The 20837-nt window shown below is 40.5% G+C and overlaps 1 protein-coding gene across 5 annotated transcripts in view; it reads right to left on the minus strand.

The window, feature by feature from the left end:
• Pikfyve (phosphoinositide kinase, FYVE-type zinc finger containing) overlaps positions 1-18823 on the minus strand; it is a 94345-nt gene extending 75522 nt beyond the window's left edge. For 3 of the 5 annotated variants that reach the window (XR_005092661.1, XM_028886712.2, XM_028886713.2), the window contains exons 1-7: positions 18661-18821; positions 14877-15057; positions 12670-12819; positions 12395-12430; positions 9206-9324; positions 8180-8351; positions 1511-1718 (exon numbers count right to left, since the gene is read on the minus strand). Coding sequence is in view for 4 of the 5 variants with exons in the window: in XM_028886712.2 (XP_028742545.1) it covers positions 1511-1718; positions 8180-8351; positions 9206-9324; positions 12395-12430; positions 12670-12819; positions 14877-15048 (857 nt within the window). In the remaining variant the exon portion in view is untranslated. Of the gene's footprint in view, positions 1-1510; positions 1719-8179; positions 8352-9205; positions 9325-12394; positions 12431-12669; positions 12820-14876; positions 15058-18660 lie in introns of all 5 variants that reach the window. The other 2 variants (XM_028886714.2, XM_028886711.2) reach the window with 2 other exon arrangements.
• Between the last annotated feature and the right edge of the window lie 2014 nt (positions 18824-20837).

Consider the following 20837-nt stretch of genomic DNA (forward strand, 5'->3'; position numbering starts at 1 on the left):
TAATCAATTAAGTTTATAAAATGTATATTAAGATATAGTATGACCCATCAAACAACTTACAGAGAAGACTCAATTACCGCTATTTTGAAGAGTCTGTGTTCCCCTACCCAGTACCCATCTTTCCCTAATCCTAGTGAAACCATTATTAAAAATTATATGATTATCGCTGTTATGATTAGTCTTAACTGTCACCACTGAAACGCTCCCCAGACATGTCTGTGAAGGATTATCTAGACTCGGTTAATTGAGGTGGAAAGACCCACTGTAAATGTGGGCAGTAGCACCTCATACACTGGGGTCCCATTCTGAATAACGGGAAATGGAACTGAGCACAGGCATTCACAGCTGTCTCTTGACTGTGGACACGAGGTGACTAGCCACCTTCCCCTCTTGCTGCCATACCTCCTCTGCCGTGGTGGACCGTATTCCCTGAAATTGTAAGCCAAAATAAGCCCTTTCTTCTAGAAGTTGCTTCTGTTAGGGATTTTGTTACAGTCATGAGACAAGTAACTAATAATTACAGCATTTGTATCCTGGGCATTTATCTTCATTTACATATTTCTGAACAATATATAATTAGAATCTTAGTGCTTATATGATTTGTGACTTTCTTTTCTACTATGTCCCTGGGCTCACATATGCTGAATGTAGTTGTAATTCATTTCTTTTTAAATATGCAATAGACTAATTCTTCTCTTTGTTAAGAAGTAACTAAGAAAATTACTCATCAGAACAATGTTAGTTAAACTGGGTGTGGTGGCACATGCCTTTTATCCCAGCACTTGGGAGACAGAGGCAGGTGTGGATCTCTGAGTTGGAGGCCAGCCTAGTCTAGAGAGTGAGTTACAGGACAGCCAGGGCTACACAGAGAAACCCTGTCTTAGTCTCAAAAACCAGAACAAAACAAAAAAAGAAAAAAGTTAGTTAAAACTCTAAGCTCGTTGACATGGAAAAACTGGGACTCGTGTGTAAAAAGATTATTCTCCTAAAGAAAGTAAGTGATGAACCTTGGATTCCAGTGTGAATAATTCTAGGTAACTTCCAAGGAAGTTTGTTTATCTACAATCAGCCAACAAAGCATTTCCAGATATAAACACGGCAAATATTCCTTCAGAAGAAGAAAAAAAAAAAACTAGCTGAATTTGAAAACAAATTCAGATCTTAGGAGTGCTCTCCTTTCTCTAAGAAGACTACATTAGGAATTATTAGTATCAATGACTTCTGTTGCCTAATCAACAAATACTGCAAAGATCATGCACGTCATGCATTCTGTTCTTGGTTTTAATAGTAAAACAGTAAATATGACCAGGTATAAAAATTCTCCTCTCGTGAACTTATATTTGAATGTTAATATAATCACTATCCATAAGTAAACATCTATGATCCTTCTGTACATGAACTGGAAAAAATAGCAAATTTGGAGATAACAAAAAGAAATAAATGTTAATGAAAAATACAAAGGACTAAGCTTTTCTCAAGTTTAAATCAAATTATATTCAAGTGACAGTACCTTTGCCAGGCTAAATCATCCTCTAAAAATATGTTACGACTGGCTTTTCTACTCCCAACAGGTGTCCGAGGTTCACTTGGATCGAGTATAGACACAGAGCAAGTTGAATCTGAAAGAGCATTCAAGTCTTCCCCAATGGAATTACTGTCTGTAGAATGAGCATAACTTAAGGCTATTTTTCTACAGTATGTGCATGCTCGGAGGTCGCCTAGGAGGAAAAGTAATAAGGAAAGGTAATATTTTACTTAATAAAATATTTTAAATCTTTGTGTTAATAGGTACTTTAATAAAAGGAAGTGTCTTCAAGTAAAGACTACCAAAAAGACATTTCAAATAAGTGAAACACTTGGCTGGGTCTGCTATATATGTTACATTTATTATTACAGTAAATTTATCCAAGCATCCCAATTACTTCAAGTATCTATAACAGGTAAGAAAATTTGACCCAATAATAATAACAGAAAATCATGGCTATTAGAATATTTTTTCAAAATTGTATTCATACAATGAGGAATCTATCAGAGGTAGGACTTTCAAAGAGAAACGATTTCAATATAGTAAATAACAAGAACAACAGAAACAACTTATTGTCTCTAGGCTCCTTATCATGAAGCCCTGAAGACTAGTCTCCACAATAGAGCACACCTTTTTAACTAAAAAAACTCTTGAGAATCTCATAGGTGAGTACTGCAGTTATATCATTTCCACTCTTCCCTCTCTTCACTTCAGCTCATCCTATTTCCCCCAACCCCTTCTCCAATTCATGAGCTCTTCTGTAATTATTGTTATACACACAAGCATGCAAGCACACACCCGCACACACAAAAATACAGCCTGATGTATTGGTATGTGTTAAGGGTTGACTGCTTGGGGCTGGATAACCTATCAGGGGCCAGTCCCTAAGAAGACTGATTGTCCCTCTCAGCAGCCATGTAGCTCTTCATCTAGGCAGAGAGTCTTGGAAGACTTCCTCCATCTACTAGTGCACACTTTTTAAAACTAATGGAAAATGGTCTTACATACAATGTGATATTTAGGATTAAAACTAGAAGAAATATTCATAGTGAGACAGAACTGAAATGTTCTAGCTAAGAGTATGGTTTGGTGATAAGAGTGCTTGCCTAGAATGCATGAGGCCCTGAGTTCAATCCATAGCACTATAGAAATAGTTCCTAGGAGGACAAACAGCGTTTCTTAATACTTTTAAACCTTTTTAGGATATAGTCCTGTCCCAAAATACTTCACTTCTTCTGTTTTTATAAAACACTGTTTGGTGTGATCCCATAACAATTTGGTGTACTAAGAGGCAAAATACACCAAGTACCACATGATATTTCAGTTAACAACAGACCACACCATACAACAGTGGTTTTGTAAGATTGCCTGGTCCAACAGTGATTATAATGTTATAGGGTAGCATATTATTCACATTTTTGCTGAGGCCGATTTAAATAAACTTACTGATCTGTAAGTCATGATACTCTAAAGCACATAATCTAAATAGCATTTGATGGTAAACAACCAGGTCACTGGTTTCTATCTTTTTTTTTTAACTCAATCAGAAAAATCGTTTTAATATAAGTACCACCTCACACGCAAGCTGGTTGATGGAGAGATGGATGAGGCTGGGGACGCCTCCTTTGTAATGTGATGCTGTAAAGTCCCATCACCTTCCCACCAAGCCAACGCATCATAATACCCACGAGTGGCAGAACAGCTTGAATTTAATATACAGAAAGTCCAATCAAACAATAAGTGGATGGAACTATATAAAGAAACCATTTTCTGGGAGGCTGGCTCCATTCTCTGGGATTCAGCTCTCTGACACATGAAATACGCATCAATTTTCACCAACTAATGCAGCTGCCGAATCGCCACATGAAATATTTGTTTGCTTCAGAAGTGGCGAAAGGGACCTTTCCCTCCTACATTAACTGGCTATCAATGCAAAATTGCAAATCTCATTTTCTTAGATTTGCATCCAGTGGCTCCCAGTGGCCCAGCAAGGTGCCTTGCAATGGCTGCCAAGCGGAAGCGTGGTCCAGCCTCCATCCGGGACCTTACCACTCTCAGTAGCACCTCATCATCTTCTTTGAACAACTAGATGGTCACAAGGATTAGCATTGTAGGAGGCTAAGAATCTCTACTTTTAGCAGTCATTGTAGAGAAATGGTCATATCTTGGGGCGTGCTGACTCACTCTGAGTGTCCGTGACATTGGTGGTCCAAGTCCTTCCTTTGAAGTTGTACAGAGCAAATGCTTCATTCATTGGATTCCTCCCACCAGCATAGCTCTCTGCACACTGCCTTCCACCCCTATCTTCCAGACAGTTATGGAGTGATTATAAACACAAATATCAATAGTGGTTTCTATCTTTACTATGTTATATTTTTGATCACTTTTTTCTACTTACCAAAGTAAGAGTTTACTGTGTTTTGGGGAGCCATGTTGGTGTTTGGAAGACTAAGTTGGGAGGACTACACAAACACAGCCTGGCAACACGGTGGCACCATCTTAACCAAAAGGAAAGCTGCACAGAGTGGCACAAACCTTGTGTCCAGAGGCAGGGTAATAAGGCCTTCTGGTAGGTGGAGACAAGAGGATAAGACTTTCAGAACTACCAGGGCTCTATGGTACTGGGGCTCAAAAACCAGAAGGAAGGGGCACATCTGGTGGACATTCTTTAGTGAATGAAGTCATTTGTGGTCTGGCTTGGCTCTGTTTCTTGACTTGATAATTTTAGTTCCAATAATGAGGAGACCATTCTCTACCATTACAGAATTTATAGTTCACTGGAGGCAACTTACTATCTAGCTAATCCTAAGTATAATCTATGATGTTCACACAAGAACAAAAATTCCTAAGGATACATGTCTCAGACATTAGCTACACTAAGTAGCAAGACAAACAGCTGTTCACTAAATAGCATGTTATTTAATAATTATACTTCAATCATATTTTATCATTAATATTAAAAATCTGAAGTGACACAAAAAATATTTCTAATAGTTCAATGTACTATGTTTTACCATAAATCACTACCAAGTTTACTAAACTACTTTTATTGTCTCATTTTAAAATAACTATTATAATTCTATTTTATCAGTCGGGTGGTGGTGGCGCAAGCCTTTAATCACAGCACTCGGGAGGCAAAGGCAGACAGATCTCTGTGAGTTCGAGGCCAGCCTGGGCTACAGAGTAAGTTCCGGGAAAGGCTCCAAAGCTACACCCTGTCTCAAAAAATAAAAAGATAATAATAATAATTATTATTATTATTATTTTATTAAATTATGTATGTATAGTAATCAAAATAAAATGTCACTAGTTTACTAATTTCTAAAATTACACTTTAGCGGATGAAATTTATATAAAACTCAATAAAGACAAATATACCTACTTCAAACAGGACTCAGTAAACAGTAACAAAATAAAGTGTACTTCAGTCTAGGATAACTAAGAGTGCTATGATAATCACTACTACTGACCAAAACTTAACTGCATTAAGGAAGTGAAATTATTCTTTGCAGAAAGACCTTCAATTTTTACCACATCAAAGACTAGGTTAGACTATAAATGATAAACTACCTTAGCCAGTCAACCATTGAAACTAAAATTATCAAATCAAGAACAGAGCCAAGCCTCAAGCCTAACCACAAAAGCTTTCACTCTGTGAAGAATGTTCATTAATCAGCAAAGGATGAACACATGCCTAGAATTGTTTAATGGCAAAGATTGATGAGATATATCCCTGCCATTACAGTTCACTGAAGACAACTGACATATATGTAATTTAAAAACTGCATGATAAATGCAGGTATTACTGCTATTGCCACCAATAATTGCAGCTTAATTCTCACTGATTCTGTATAAAATTCACTGATTTTCCTGTGGTGATATTTTGTTTTACTCATTAACAAATAAATTTGCCTGAAGATCAGAGGACAGAGCCAGCCACTAGAAACATAGAAGCCAGGCAGTGGTGGCACACACCTTTAATCCTAGTACTTCCAGAGGCAGAGGCAGAGATCCATCTGGATCTCTGTGAGTTCAAGGCTACACTGGGTACATGAGATTGATTTAGTCTAGGAGAGAAACAGAACCAGGCAGTGGTGGCACACACCTTTAATCCCAGTATTTGAGAAGCATTCAATTTGAGGATTCTGTGGAGACAGAATCTCACCTCCCTTTTGGCCTAAGGATTCGGCAGTGGTAAGAAGTTTCTCTTGAGACTTGTTTCCTCTAATTTCAGCTTTCATCCTCATATCTAGCTCTGTGTTTTTATTATAAGACCATTTAGGATTTGTGCAATATTTTCCTTCTATTTTTTTGAGACAATGTCTCACTGTATAGACAGGTTGGCTTTGATTTATTTATTTATTTATTTATTATGTATATAGTATTCTGTCTGCATGTATCCCTATCCACCAGAAGAGGGCATCGGATCTCATTATAGATGGTTATGAGCTACCATGTAGTTCCTAAGAATTGAACTCAGGACCTCTGGAAGAGCAACCAGTGCTCTTAACTTCTGAGCCATCTCTCCAGCCCCACCAGGTTGGCTTTGAACTCAGAGAGATCCACCTATCTCTGCCTCTTGAGTGCTGGGCTTAAAGACATGTACCACCACCAGGCCAATTCATTGATTTTTCTATCAATATTCTAGGTATTTTACATTTATTCAGAGTCTTAGCCTATAATTGTGTACAACATATATTTTTTACTTATAAGGACTAATCTTAAGGTTCAATTTGAATAAACAAACTTTTGTTCAAACACTAGTAGCTCATGTGGTTTTGTTGTTTTTCCGGTGTTATTGACACTTACAGTTGACTTTAATCTGATAGCAGACAACCATGTATAGTATGAATCTCATCCTAATCAACTGAGGCTTCAAGTACAAAGACTGAAGTTTCCAACAGCAAAAGGAATTCTGTCTCAGCACTGGAAGATGGAAATCCTAGTTTCCACCCTGCTGACTAACCCAGTTAACTTCAGACTTACCAGCTGCACAAGGACTTGAGCCAATTCCTTGAGTCACCACACCCATTGGTTCCACTTCTCCAGAGAAACCTAACTATACTGATTCAGTGCAAGAATAGACACAGGATCTTAGGGATAAGTTTTATGAATTGGCTCTAAAGTTTCTGAAATTGGTTCTCTAATTAGATTCAATTTAAAAGCATTAATAGGGCTGGAGAGATGACTTGGTGGTTAAGAGCTTTTGTTGCTCTTGAGGAGGACCCAGGTTCAATTCCCAGCACCATTTATGGCTCCAATTCCAGGAGATCCAATGCCCACTTCTGACTTCTGTGAACACTAGACATACCCATAGTGCACATATATCATACTTACAGGCAAAACACTCATGCACATAAATAAATAAATAAATAAATAAATAAATAAATAAATAAATAAATAAATAAGCAAATAAATAAATCTTTAACAATTAAAGAAAAATAAAAACATTAGTGAGTATTTCCAATAGTAAAACGAACACTGAGGGAAATGTTAGAGCAATAAAGACTTGCAAGACAGTAACTCTAGATCTTCTTAATTGAATACTGACAGTGCCCAGGTTAATACTCGACAAAACTCCTGTTAAAATAACAAGTATAAGATTCATTGCTCCTAAATGTACAACACAAAGTAGGAAAAGGGGTGAGCCTAAGGATTCAAATTCCCAGCTCATGAACTGTACAAATTGGCAGTAAGAACAGAGTTAAGAGAAGAGAACTGCTTATGAAGACAGACATAAAAAATAAGGAAGATTGGGCTGGACAGTGGTTAAAGAGTACTGACTGCTCCTCCAGAGAACCAGGGTTTGTTTCCTACCACCCACATGGCAGCTCTCAACTGTCCATGACTCCAGTTCCAGGAGATCCAACATCCTCACACAGACATACATGAAGGCAAAATACCAATCCATATAAAATTTTTAAAAAATAAGAAAAATAAGGAAGATCTTTACAGGAACTGGTATAACCTGAGAAACATATTAAGAGTGTTCTTTTGAGTTGGGGATACAACTCAGTAGCACAGTGATTATTTAACATGCAAAAGACTCTGGGTTTGATAGCACCATAAACAAACAAACAAATAAGTAAATAAAATTTTAAACTGCCAGGGTGGCGATGCTTCTCTGTATACCCAGCACTTGAACAGCTAACAAAGGAAGACTGTAAGGTTAAGACTAGTAAAACAAAACCAACAGTCCTACCTTCCATTCCCAAATCACTACATAAATCCACTCATCGTGGTTCAATGTCCTTGATCTTTCTCCATTACTACAATTTCACTACATTCCAATTAAATAATATGACTAAAATACAATCTGCCAAAGTACACTATGATGTAAGTCAAGGGCAACCTTTACTTTGTGAATAAAAACTCTATAAAAATATAAATTTAAAATCGATTTATCTTATCTAAAAATCTCTAATGCTGCTATAGATTTTTATGTATCTATGTTTTTACTAGTTACTTATGAATACTCTCACCTCTTCCACTATTCAAATATAATTCTTAAAATCAAAGCTCTTTCTTTGTCTCTCTTTCTCACTATTATACCCTGCTACCATAGATATAAAACCCAAAAACTAAAAATGGCTTAACATTGGCCTTTTCATAATTTGACTTTTAACTAGGATACTGCTGAGGAAATACACTTACCTGTATAGCCCATAAACTTGCCCGGGATTTCCTGGTTACAACAACGACTGCAGAAAATCTGCCCACACAATCTGCAGTGGTGTCTGCGCCTAAAGGTGGTAAACTTCTCACTGCAATCGTAGCACTCTTTACACTGGCTATCTGGCATCCAGTACTGCTTCAGGTCACTGTCCTACAACAAGAATGTGTGACAGCTTCTTGAAAATAATGAGTATGGAGTTGTAATGACAAAGGAAATCTTAGAAGGTGTCTTTTGCAGATGACAAGCTAGTTCTAAAATTCAGATGGAATGCAAAAGGGTTAAAATGACCAAGACAATCTCGAAGAAAAAAATTGACGTACTTGGCCGGGCAGTGGTGGCGCACGCCTTTAATCCCAGCACTTGGGAGGCAGAGACAGGCGGATCTCTGTGAGTTCGAGGCCAGCCTGGGCTACCAAGTGAGTTCCAGGAAAGGTGCAAAGCTACAGAGAAACCCTGTCTTGAAAACCAAAAAAAAAAAAAAAAAAAAAAAATGACGTACTTATATCACCTGCTATCAGAACTTATTCTAAAGCTACAATAACTCTAGACAGAGTATTAGTACAAGACATGAAAAAAAAAAAATGGAACCATAGTACAGGAAAAAGTGGCAAGCTTGCCCAGTGTATGAATTGTGTGAGTTATAATAACCACTGAAGGAAGGAAGGAAGGGTTTTCTGAAAACAATGTACTAGGTCCAACCAGACATCTAGGGGGACAAAAGGAAACTTGAACCCTATTTCTGAACAAAAATAATAAAGCTTGCTGACAAAACCACAGGTGAGCATATGTACTAACCTTGGTCTAAAAAGCAAACACTGAAAATATAAAAAGGACAAAAAAGAAGAAACAGACGACACTAAAAAAATTAAGAATTCATGTGTAGAACTCTGGTGTTCAGAATCAGAAGTAATGACCCTCATTTAAGTGACATGATGCCATTGTCAGTGAGTATGGTATGATCTCCATAAGTGCTTAATAAAATTCTCCCAAGGCCGCTACAGTACCTGGCTTTTCCCTTCCATGATTTCTTTGAGGCGCTTCAATACTGTGCTGAGGCTTCGAAGCTGAACAGCTGTACGTGGGTCATGACCTCCAAAGGCTGGTTCTGCTTTCCTTCTTGAGTCTGATTCAGATTTTTTAAAAAAATAATAATTTATCTAAGTTTCTAGTAACCATAGCAAACATTGTGTCTGTGTATGTTTGTGTGTGATATAATACAAATCATCCCCTATTGTTAGCAAGCATGTGTTGTCCCAGCCAATAATACTGATTGAGAATTAAAACTGATATTTATCGAGAGTAATAAGTCGTTTCAAATATGTCTTATTATACACAAACCACTATTTTACATGTAGTTAAGTACTAAGAACTATCTGAAATGATTAATGGTTTTGAAGGTTGAAATGGAAGCATCACTTACATGCCCAGAATTCATTAATGATTTCTTGCACACTTTTTTCCCAACCAAATATGTAACAAACACCTGGCAGACATTGAGCAGAAGGAAAAGTAATCCCAGAGAGTTAATTTAACTTGGTCTAAAAGTCAAAAAGGTAAGCAATAGGACCAAACTGATCTGTTCCATAGCAGATCATCACAAAGTTTTATAGACCAGTCCTCCAAAGATCCCAGCAGGCTTTATAGGACAACAAAATATGACCAATGTCCAAGCAAATTAAAACTGCCAAAGCTTCAACCCAACTCTCCCCCAACTCACACCAACATCTGCACCCACCACCTTCTCAACCTTGCAATTCCACACTCCAAGGGATCACTTACATTTGAAATAATAATATGAAACCAAATCTACTGATAATAAAAGAAGCTCAAATTCTAGCTTTGTGACCAGAATGGAGTATAATTACCGTAGCTGCACCTATTATTTTCTTATTTTAGACAAAAAAAAGTCACAAATGAAGTTTCTATCTATTCTACAAGAGTTTCAAACTCTCGGGAAAATGAAAGTGGCTTGACAAAAAAGATGAACTTCCTTATTAGCTTAAGCACACTAACCTAACAACCTGTGGAGTCCCCCCAACTTACATAATTCCTCCCTATCTCAGTTTTATTTCCCAAGGTTTCAGTTACCCTCAATCATATAGTCTGAAAATATTAACATGTCTTAGCTCAGCAGAAACAGATTACATTCAGATGACTTTACTATATTGTTACAATTGTGCTAGTTTACATTACTATTATTAATCTCTCGGTCTAATTTATAGTTTCAATGCATAGTGAAAAAAAGTCATATATTATGGCTTTGAAAGTGCCTATGGCCCTAAGCATCTACTTGGGGATCTAAAAGGTATGCCCTACAGGGAAGGTAAATTACTATAAAATGGACAATATCCCATCCTGAATCTATCTTATCATTTGCTAGTTTTCTACTAGATTTTTTGGGGGGAGCAGGAGAGGGAGATAGGGATTGCAAAGAACAAGAGGTTGCTGTATAAATCCAAATGCACCAAGAATTTAAGGCAGTTTAATCACTAAAATAACACCTCATCTAAACTGTATCTACCTTAATTGCAGCATAGATCTCAGATGTACTGTTTACAAACATGTATTACAACAACTAAATGTGTTTTGGGTCTCAAACAACAATTAAAAACCTCTCCATGATTATAAATTCTAAAAGGAGACACAAAGCTGTAAGAATCATAATGGTGGTGCTCCCTGGCACAGCCAGTGAGGTGTGAAGTCCTTTGCATTTAGCTGCTTGGAAGAGAAAAGACTATCAATATCCTCATCTGGGAAAGAGTAAGCAGGGAGACCCTGCTTGACCTCGGAGAAAGAAAAGATCCTTGCCCTTAGACAAACACCAATAGCTGCTGCATCTGTAAAATGGATTCTAGCAAATCAAGTAACTTCCCTAAGACAGGAGAACTACCAAACTGTAGAATTAGACATGGAGTGAGGGAAAAGCATATTGGACTAAGCAGTCCCAAGCTTCTGAAGTTCAAGGGCCTCCAAGGTAAAATGCAAGAAGCAAGTGGACTTGATGGACACTAAGGAATGTGAAAACCACAGTGAAGGAGGCCATCCAAGCTCTGCCTATGGACAAACAGTTCAAATTTATCATAACAGAAGCAAATTGTGGTAAGCTACAACTCTACAACCCCTGCAAGACTACAAGAATTCTAGTCCAACTCCTCAATTTCACAAGTGAAGAAATTCAGAGACTGTTCCTTGGCCCATTTTGGCTTGGCATTATGTGAAAACTAAATGCTGAGTTCAACAAGAAGGAAATAAATGAAAGCTTTCAGACAATAATGTTTCAATTCAGCATAGAATCTGATCAGAAAAGCGTCCTCAAATAGAGCACAGTGTTGCCATGGGTCAGCAGGTTTTGTTGCTGTAACTTGTTTCTGCTTCTTCCCCTAAGATAGGGTCTCACCATGGAGCCTGCGCTGGCTGGCTGGCTGGCTGGCTTTGAATTTCCAATCCTCCTGCCTCATCCTCCTAAGCCATGGGTCAGATTTAAGGGGATTTTAATAAGGTTAAGGGTAAACTTGGGTGATCTGGAATGAAAAGAAAACCCTCTGCCTCCATCTCCCAACCCTTCCTTTCAAAATGATGTAAGTTGGGCAGCGGTGGCTGCCCTAGGAAACCTGTGGACGTGACACAGCCAGCTTTGTTCTAGCCCTTCAGCAAAAGCTCCTCTTCTATTTCTGCTTCCCCCACCTTCCAGTCTCAACAGGAAATAAAACATCCTTCTGCCAACCACTACTACACAACTATTGTTTGCCCAAGCACCTCATGGAAGTCAGTGCCCGACAGGACAGACAGGGGTTTAGGGACACTTGATTCCCAATACTACAGCCTCTCCTCTCCAGGGAATCACTGCCATTGCCCTTCTTCCATCACCTCCAATTAAGCCAACTACTTCACTGAGCTTAACAATCTAACAGAAATAAAGCATAAACCACCGCTAGCCCCAACAGAGACAGATTCCCAGCCCACACCCATCAGAAGAGCATGAAAATGAATGAGGTGACTACATGGTGGAACAAGATGGAAAACAGGCAGGCAAGAGAAGCAGTGTATCCACACTGACAGTGTGCACCCCGACAAAGACAGGCCAAGAGCAATCGGCAGCCCACCAGTGGGGTTTGACAGTGTTCTGCGGCCAGTGGCATGCACGTTACATCCCAAGAATAGGTGCAGAATCCACCTGTAAAGCTGGAACTAACCTGTGTTCTCCTGGGGATGTGGCAAAGTGTTCTCCGCTGAAACCCAAGCAAGCAATTAATCAAAATTCAGTCAGGACATCAGTGCTTGCATAATCAAAGTTTAATGACATGATGAAGAATGTTTCAGGTTGCAAACTTCTTTTATTACCTAAGTAAGTTTTAGTTATTCTAAAGAATACTTGACTACTCCAAGTAACAGGAAAACTGTCAGTATCTGACCTAGAAACACATGATGAAAATACACACACAGAGGATAAGACAGCTAGCTGCTTTACCTAACACTGAAGAGCGCCGCTGAAGCTCCTCATTGAGCTGCTTTTTATAAGGGACAGGCGACCTCACAGACTGTGTCCTTGAAGGGATCTGAGGGCTGGACCAACTTGCACTCGGAGACTGCTGCTCTCCTTGGCCCCCTTCTCCTCTCTCTGTGACAAAGGAAATTTGGTATTACTTGAAAAGCTAAGGCTCAGAGTTCAACAAGGAGAAGATGACAGATAGCTGAGGGCATACTGCTCTTGAAACCTTTGTTCAGTTCCCAACTCCCGTCAGGCAGCTCATCACCACAGTCCCCTTCTTACCTCCTCAGGCTCTCAGATGTATACACAAAACCCAAGCATAAAAATAAAAATAAATCTTTTTAATTTTTAAATAAAGGTCAAAAACCAGAATGAAATTACATTCCAATCATACCTTTCATACACATGAACTATATGGTCTGCTTTACATTTGATATTTTGTGAACATACTAAAAGAAACAGAATACAAGCCTCACACAAAACCTTGGCCTTTTTGATAAGTTTATGGGAGAGATCATTCTGTATTGCTCAAACAGTGCCCAGCTTAGTAGCTGTTTCTTAAACCTTCCTAAATAAATAAAGACTATTTATTGTCTTACAACAACTAAATGTAAAATGTTATCTTGGATGGAATCTATTACACAGAATCTAAAGAAATCTGAATACATGCAGTAGCTAACAAAATATACCAACAGCGCTTCATTAATTATAACAAATTACCATGCTAATGTTAAGTATCAATACTAGAAGAAACAGTATGGGGCATATAGAAACACAAATATCTTCTCAATTTTTCCATAAATCTAAACCTATTCCTAAAAAGTAAAGTTTACTTTTTAAAATAGAAACATCACTATCTTTAAAAATGTGTTAAAAGATTTTACAGCCCGTTAAATAAAACTGTTAATAAAATTCAGGTCGTACTACTAAAATTTCTACTGAAGACCAGGTGTGGTAGCACATACCTTTACTCTTAGCACTCGGGAAGTAGAGGCAGGCAGATCTCTGTGAGTTTGAGGCCAGCCTGGTCTAGAGACGTATCTCAAAAAAAAAGTTAAGTGGGAAAAAAAAAAATTCTACTGAGTGAAACTATCAAACCCCACCAAATTCCTTAAAATGGGGATTGTCTTCAAACACAGTGGTCTTCAACCTTCACTGCTTAATACAGTTCCTCTTGTTGTGGTGACCACCTATCATAAAATTATTTTGTTGCTACTTCATTACTGTAATTGTGCTAATGTCATGAATCATAACATAAATATTTGATATGTAGGATATCTGATATTAGAACCCAAAAAGGGGTTGCAACCCACAGATTAAGAACTGCTGTCTAAGACACTTAAACAAAGACAAATGAATCAGGCATGATAACTCAGGCCTGTAATCCTAGCTCTCAGGACCAAGGCTAGCCAGAGCTACATAGTGAGTTTCAGCTAGCATGAGCTAAAAACTGGACCCTTGTCGCAACAGAAAAAAAAAAAAAAAAATGGGGGCAAATTAAGGGCAATATATGGCTATTTTTTTTTTTTATTCTTCCTGGTATAAAATAAATAATATACTATTCAAGAACTCATTTTTAAATTAATTGTTCATTTGCCATCATTTACAACTTAATCCAATGAGTGTTAAATCTCAACAGGCTTACTGACAGCTTCTAATTTGTTAAACATATAAACCATGCACTGCTTCTTAATAGTATTGCCTTAATTAAAATCTTTTTGTTATTAACACCTTCCTCAAAATAAGTTTCATTCTGTAAAGTTATAACGCTAAAGCATATTAACAGAAAAAAAAAATGTGGAAAAACTGTTTTCCCTTTAAAAAGGACCTCCTTCAGCCAGGTGGCGGTGGCGCATACCTTTAGTCCCAGCACTTGGGAGACAAGAGGCAGGTGGATCTCTGTGAGTTCGAGGCCAGCCTGATCTACAGAGAGAGTTCCAGGACAGGTTCCAAAGCTACACAGAGAAACTCTGTCTCAAAAAACCAAAAAGAAGCCTTCACCATTTTAAATTCAATTCACACAAATAATTAATCAGATGACAATGAAATGCCACCTTTTCCTTCTGGAGCCTTAGTGACCTGTAGTTCAAGCTACCACCTTGTTAATATTTCACTTCTTGTAACAGCACAACACTGAAAGCAGAGAATCAAAACCACATTTTCTGATTTGTAGAACTAAACCTTACCTTTGTTAAAACGGAAAAGATTTACAAAAGAGCTATATGCTGACTTGAAGGGGGGCTCATCCTGGTCCGGAGTCAAAGGTTTAAAGTGAGTGAGGTGAGAAGGACTAGTGGGGGAGCGAGGCAAATCATTAGCAGAGTCCAGTGTCGGGGACCTCTTATCATCTGTGGCCATTTCATGAGTCTAGAACGAAGGAGGGAAAAACATGAGAGAAGGTCCTTAGACGCCGTCCGAAGAACGAATATCCACATAGCCCAACGGTGTTAAAATTCATGTCAACAAACACCAAAGAGTAATAAAATCTATTTCCACATATCCAAACTCAGGCTTAAAAACACTGCAGTCTAGATGAAAACAGACTCCACACTTAAAACTATGGCTATACGGCCAACCTAATTTCAAAGATTACCATTCTAATTATTTTTACAATTAAAGTTAATTAAAACTTTGCAGGTAAGGCATAAATGTAAGCAGACAAAAAATTTTCCCATCATTTATATCATACGTGTGTATGTGTGTATATAAGGTTTGTTGGGGAAAAAACAATACTTAATAGCCTTTTAAAGTTATAGGGGAAACTGACTTTATATAACATAAACTACTCAGCCTTATTTTACTTACGTATCTCAAGAAAAAAAAATCAGTCATCATTTATGACATCTCTACGGAAATCTGAGCAATTAGTTCTGGCGGTGCCTGTGACAAGTATTCGATCAAAAAGCTGTCCGTTCCGCCCTCTTAGGCACATGAACTTGGGATTCCCACATCTCCCCCACTTTAGGCCTAAACTCCAAAGATAGTAAGGTAATGACCTTCCTAAAGGTATTTTTGTCTCTAAATAACCAAAAAACCATAATTGGCCAAAGCAGTTAAGATTAGATTAATCACCAAATGAAAGTCACAGAAAGGCACTGAGCTGGTCCGTCCCCCGTGTCCCGCCCGCCCGCCCCACCCCCACCCCACCCCACCCACCCACCCCACCCCACCACCCACCCCCCACCCTCCCACCCCCCACCCTCCCCACCCCCCCACCCCCGCTTTTAGATTTAAAGACAAGTATCCTCTGGTGCGTTAGCCATTGGGATGCTACAGTTTGTAATCTATACCGTACAAAGACAGACATCACACACCACACTTCTAAAAAGGTTTTCCCCTTCAAAATCCTATCTATCAGTTCATTTTATTTTCTCAATACTCTGGAAGTCACATAAGTTAGCCTTATTACTGTGTTTAACAGCTGCAGCAACTAAGGTACACCAAACCTAAAGCAATTTTCTTTGGGTGGATCAGAGACGGTTAGTAATAGACCTGTGACTATACGCCAAGTCCTGCCACAAAATTCTCAACAGTCTGCTATTGATCAAAAGTATTTTTGTAGCTCTTCACACTTCCAATTCTAGCTGTGTCCTCTTAACATTCAAGATTTCCCCAGATTATTAATATTACTGATTAGTAAATTAAAGCAGAAATGAAACCACTAGTTTGGCTGAGACTGTGGTAACAAGCACTTATTGGAAGGGATGGGGGAGAAAGGAGTAGAGAATCGCAATGGAGTAGGGAAAAGAAGAGGAAGGGAAAAGAGGGAGGCCAGGGAAGGAGGACCTCCAATATCATGTTCCACTGGGGAGATGACACGAGGTACTGTCTTAGTTAGGGTTAGTATTGCTATGATGACACCATGACCAAAGTAACTTGGGGCAGAAAAGTTCCACACCATTGTTCACCATCAAAGGTGGTCAGCAGGGCAGAGACCAGGAGGCAGGAACTGATGCAGAGGCCATGAGGAAGAACTGTTTACTTGTGAGCGCACCAAGGCTTGCTCAGGCTGCTTTCTTATAGAAATCAGGACCACCAGCCCAGGAATGGCACCACCCACAATGGGCTGGCCCTTCCCCATCAATCACTAAAAAATGCCCAAAGGTCCATCTTATGGAAACATTTTCTCAACTGAGGTTCTCTCCTTTCAGAAGACTCTAGCCAGTGTCAAGCTGACATAAGAGCAGCCAATACAACTATCATAACAATTGATGCTCCACCATAAAGGGTTAAGATGGTGACTGATCAAATAAAAACTCAAGGTTTGGTTTGGTTTTGTCTTAAAGACCACCAGAGAGAAGGATGTGATGGCACTAAAAACCCTCGTGTTTCTAAACACAGCCTATTCCAATTCCTCTAAAGTACCAACACAAGCACGTCGAGCAATCTGCCGAAGGAGTCTTAGAATTACTTCTAAAAGTTGTCTATAGCCACAACTTTCATTAAGCCTTGGAAATAGGAAGGTAAAAATTAGCATGAAAGCACAGGGCCAAGAGCCATCTCTAAAACATAAATACAATCACATAGGATTAATCTTAATAATTACATGCCACTAGCATGCAAAAAAATTACAACTCTGATTTTTAGCAGCATAATAACTGTTTTATATGCTGTAGAGAATGGCTTTCTGCATACATAATTAGAAATATTAACCTACTTATCCAACGACTTCTGCAGTGTCACCCACTACTCGCCTCTTTTTTTTAACTGCAAGGAGACCATGGAATATGCAGACTTGCTACACAGAATCTTGGAGAAGCAAATCAGTAAACGCATCCACTATTGAAGTGTAGGAAATAACTTGATGCACCAGCTCATACGAAAGCTTCAGGTGAAAATCCAAGTGTCAGCCTAGTCAAACGTTACCCATTAACGCAGGACAGCTGAATACGAATGATGGTCGCTCCCATCAAGAAAAGGTTTTTGTTCATTTTTGACCCGTGCACAACAGAAACACTAAAGGAAAACCACTGCGTGATCCCTGTAACTTTTCCAGAAAAGGAAGAAAGAGGGAGAGAGAGGGAAAAAAAAAAAAAAAAAAGACTCAGGAAATTGTTTTTCAAAAAAAGGCCTGAACTTTGTCTTTGTCACAAGTCTGAACCTAAGAGGAAAAAAAAAAAACAACTGAGTCCCTCCCTCCTTCCCTCCCTCCCTCTTCCTGAGGAGTGAGAGGAAAAGTAGGAGTACAGGAGAGGCAGAAAGATTCAAATAAAAGGGAAACAAGACGGGGTGATTTGCTAGGCGCCGACCTCTTCTGTCAATATCGTACCAACACAAGATGCACCGAATGAATCGACCTTTATCATTCACCACATAACACACGAGAGACACAGCAATAACCTGCTTTGTACAGAATCTGCACCTTCCCTGGATGTCTTAAGAACCTGAATAGGACAGACGACCCTAAATTCCTAAGGGCATCTATGAAAAGTTTCATTTCCATCCTTCCTTGGGAAAGGGGGATCGACTGCTGGGCTGGGAAACCAAGTCTCTTCCTCAAAAAAACACAAAGTTGAAGCGAAAGAACCTCAAAGGTCAGAAACGAGCGTTCAAGCTGATGGACACACGCCAAGTTTGGAATGGTTTCTGTGGGTCAGAACTTTCTTTTCCCAGCCTGGGGCTGCACCCCCCGGAGACTGAGCTCAGCGGCTCCGAGGGAAAAGAAGACGGTCCACCTCCGAAACAAGTTCGGGCACTAGGGAAACAGAGGAGCAAGAGAACTCCCGGTGTGCCAAGGAAGCCTCTGCAGGAGGTGGCCCGGCCAGCTCCCACCCTGCCCCACCACCCAGGGCCAGCAGGCATTCAGGAGCCAGCCGGTTCCCTGTCAGGTCTCCCGCGCTCCCTGGGCGAGCCTCGGCCGCGGAGCCTCGCTCGGGCCCTCGCCATCCCTCCCGCCCTGCTCGGCGACCCACGCCGGCCTTCCTCCCACTGCGGGGGCCCCGCCGGCCCACGCCACGCTCCCTCCCTTACCTTCGCCTCCCGCCCGGGCCCCGCCGGCCTCCCGCCACCCCGGCCTCCGCTTCACCCCGCTCGGCCCGAAGCCGCCGCCAGGAGCAGCGCCCGCGTTCCCGGGCGGCGGGCGGTTGCTCCAAGACGCCAAGGGCTTTGCGCGGTAGCTGCGGCTTCTCGCTTCCGCCCACCGCCGCCAGGCTCCGCCCGATTCCCCCCTCCCAGCCAATCAGAAACCTGCTCGGAGGTCCGGCTCCGCCCACTTCTCCCCGCCCTCCGGGCCTTCCGATCAGATGTTCAGGCAGAAGGAATCCAACCCGGAGAGTATCGTCCTAGACGCCCTCCCCAGCCTCGGTGGACTTAAGGCTGCTTCAGCCTTCCCGAAGGAAGCGCGAGGACGACGGTGCACGTGAGCATCACGCGTGCGGGTCACAGGGTGACGCGCGGGGCACCCGACGTCAGCCGGACCGCCGTTACCGTAAGTGTTCAACACTGTGAGCACTCGCAATGAGGGACCGTTCCCCCCACCCGCGAGTTCCCTTGGACCAGCGCTCACCTGAGCAGCCCAGAGCGAAGAGCGGGATGGATGCATGGCTTTCAGGATGCTTTTTCGGGACTCCGCTAAAAGCAGCCCTGTGACTTCGGACAAATTGCTTTTTTCTCTAGGCCTCAGATCTCTGGTGGGCAAAGGCCGGTTAAATTAAAGGCAGCATTCACTCCATGGTTTTTTGTTTGTTTGTGTGTTGTTGTTGTTGTTGTTGTTTTGAAGGTTAGGTAAAAACAGTGCATGTAAAGTAGTCGGCACAGAGCCTGACCCAAGTCATGTTGACGCTATAGTTTTTTGTTAATTCGGGTTTGTGTGGCAGATAAAGTTATCAAGCCCCGACTTGCTCAGCGTGGTATGAACATGACCCGTTATTTTTGTCCTGCCCCCAAAGGGCTGTGCAATTAAAAGTAGAAAACAAGCTAAAACCTGCTCATGTTTTCAGTGAGGGATTAGCAGGGGAGCTTTGAAAGGACTCTGGAGGGTGGTGTCATTTGACTTGGATTCTGTGGATCCTGTTCCTCAAGAATTGTGGCACATCCCACCCAGCTTTCCCCAGTTGTTCTTTTCAGCGCTGGAAAGTACCACCAACCCCTGAAGCTAGGGGCTGCTGCAACTCCGGGTCCCTAGCCTTCTTCACTGGGCCCCAGATTGTTGTCCTCAGCGCCCTCCCGCCGCGTTTGACATTCCTTACAGCTTTGCCTAGCCACTCCCGGGCTGTCATTTTCCCCTGAGAGTTTCATCTATACCATGAGCTACCATGGGTGCATCCCTTAACCTAATCAACTCCACCACACATCTACCTGCAACCACACCTGTCTGGGCCTGCCTCCTCCCTTCATAGATCATGTCTTTTTCTTTCTCAGCTTAATCTGTCCAGCCTTGTATCCCTGGGGGCTTGCAGTGTCTCATCAACCAAATCTTTTCCAATAACTTCCACCTTGGCCCGTGAACATGCTCACGCATTTTCCTTTAATAAAAAAAATTTTTTTTAAACTTTTTTAAATGAGTCCACCAGATGCTTATATCTCACAAACCTACAATAAATTATAAAATAGACCAAAAGAACACCATAGATAATCCAGCTGGCAGGATAGCAAGATATAAAAGAAACTCCAAGTCTCCTAAACAAACACTGTTTCAAGGTGTGTGTGTGTGTGTGTGTGTGTGTGTGTGTGTGTGTGTGTGTGTGTTCATTCTGTACAGGTGACCAGGAAGGCCAGAGGAGTCAGGTTCCTCTGAAGTTGGAGTTATAGGAGGTAGTGAGCCCCCAAATGTGGGTGCTAGGAATCAAACTTGGGTCCTTTGTAAAAAGCAGTAACATCAAGCCATCTCTCCAGCTCATCAACTAACATTTTCTGAGTCATTAATTGGACCAGCAATTCATATGCTGGGTAGGTACTCCACCAAAAATAAAGCTGTGACCATAATACAGTCTGTGTTCCCCATTAACATGCACTTTAATTTCTGTGGAAATTTTGATTTCTCTTTTGGGAAAGAAGCCAGTTGGGTTCTTGCCTCATACTAGACATCAAAAAAAAAATTCTTGCTGAGCTGGAATATAGTATATACCCACATGCTTCTATATGTTGTAATTACTTACACTTTACTGAAAATTCCTAGCTTTTCCTTCTCTTTATATCAATTATTATCG

Source organism: Peromyscus leucopus, chromosome 13 (assembly GCF_004664715.2).
Source record: "Peromyscus leucopus breed LL Stock chromosome 13, UCI_PerLeu_2.1, whole genome shotgun sequence".
NCBI lineage: Eukaryota > Metazoa > Chordata > Mammalia > Rodentia > Cricetidae > Peromyscus > Peromyscus leucopus.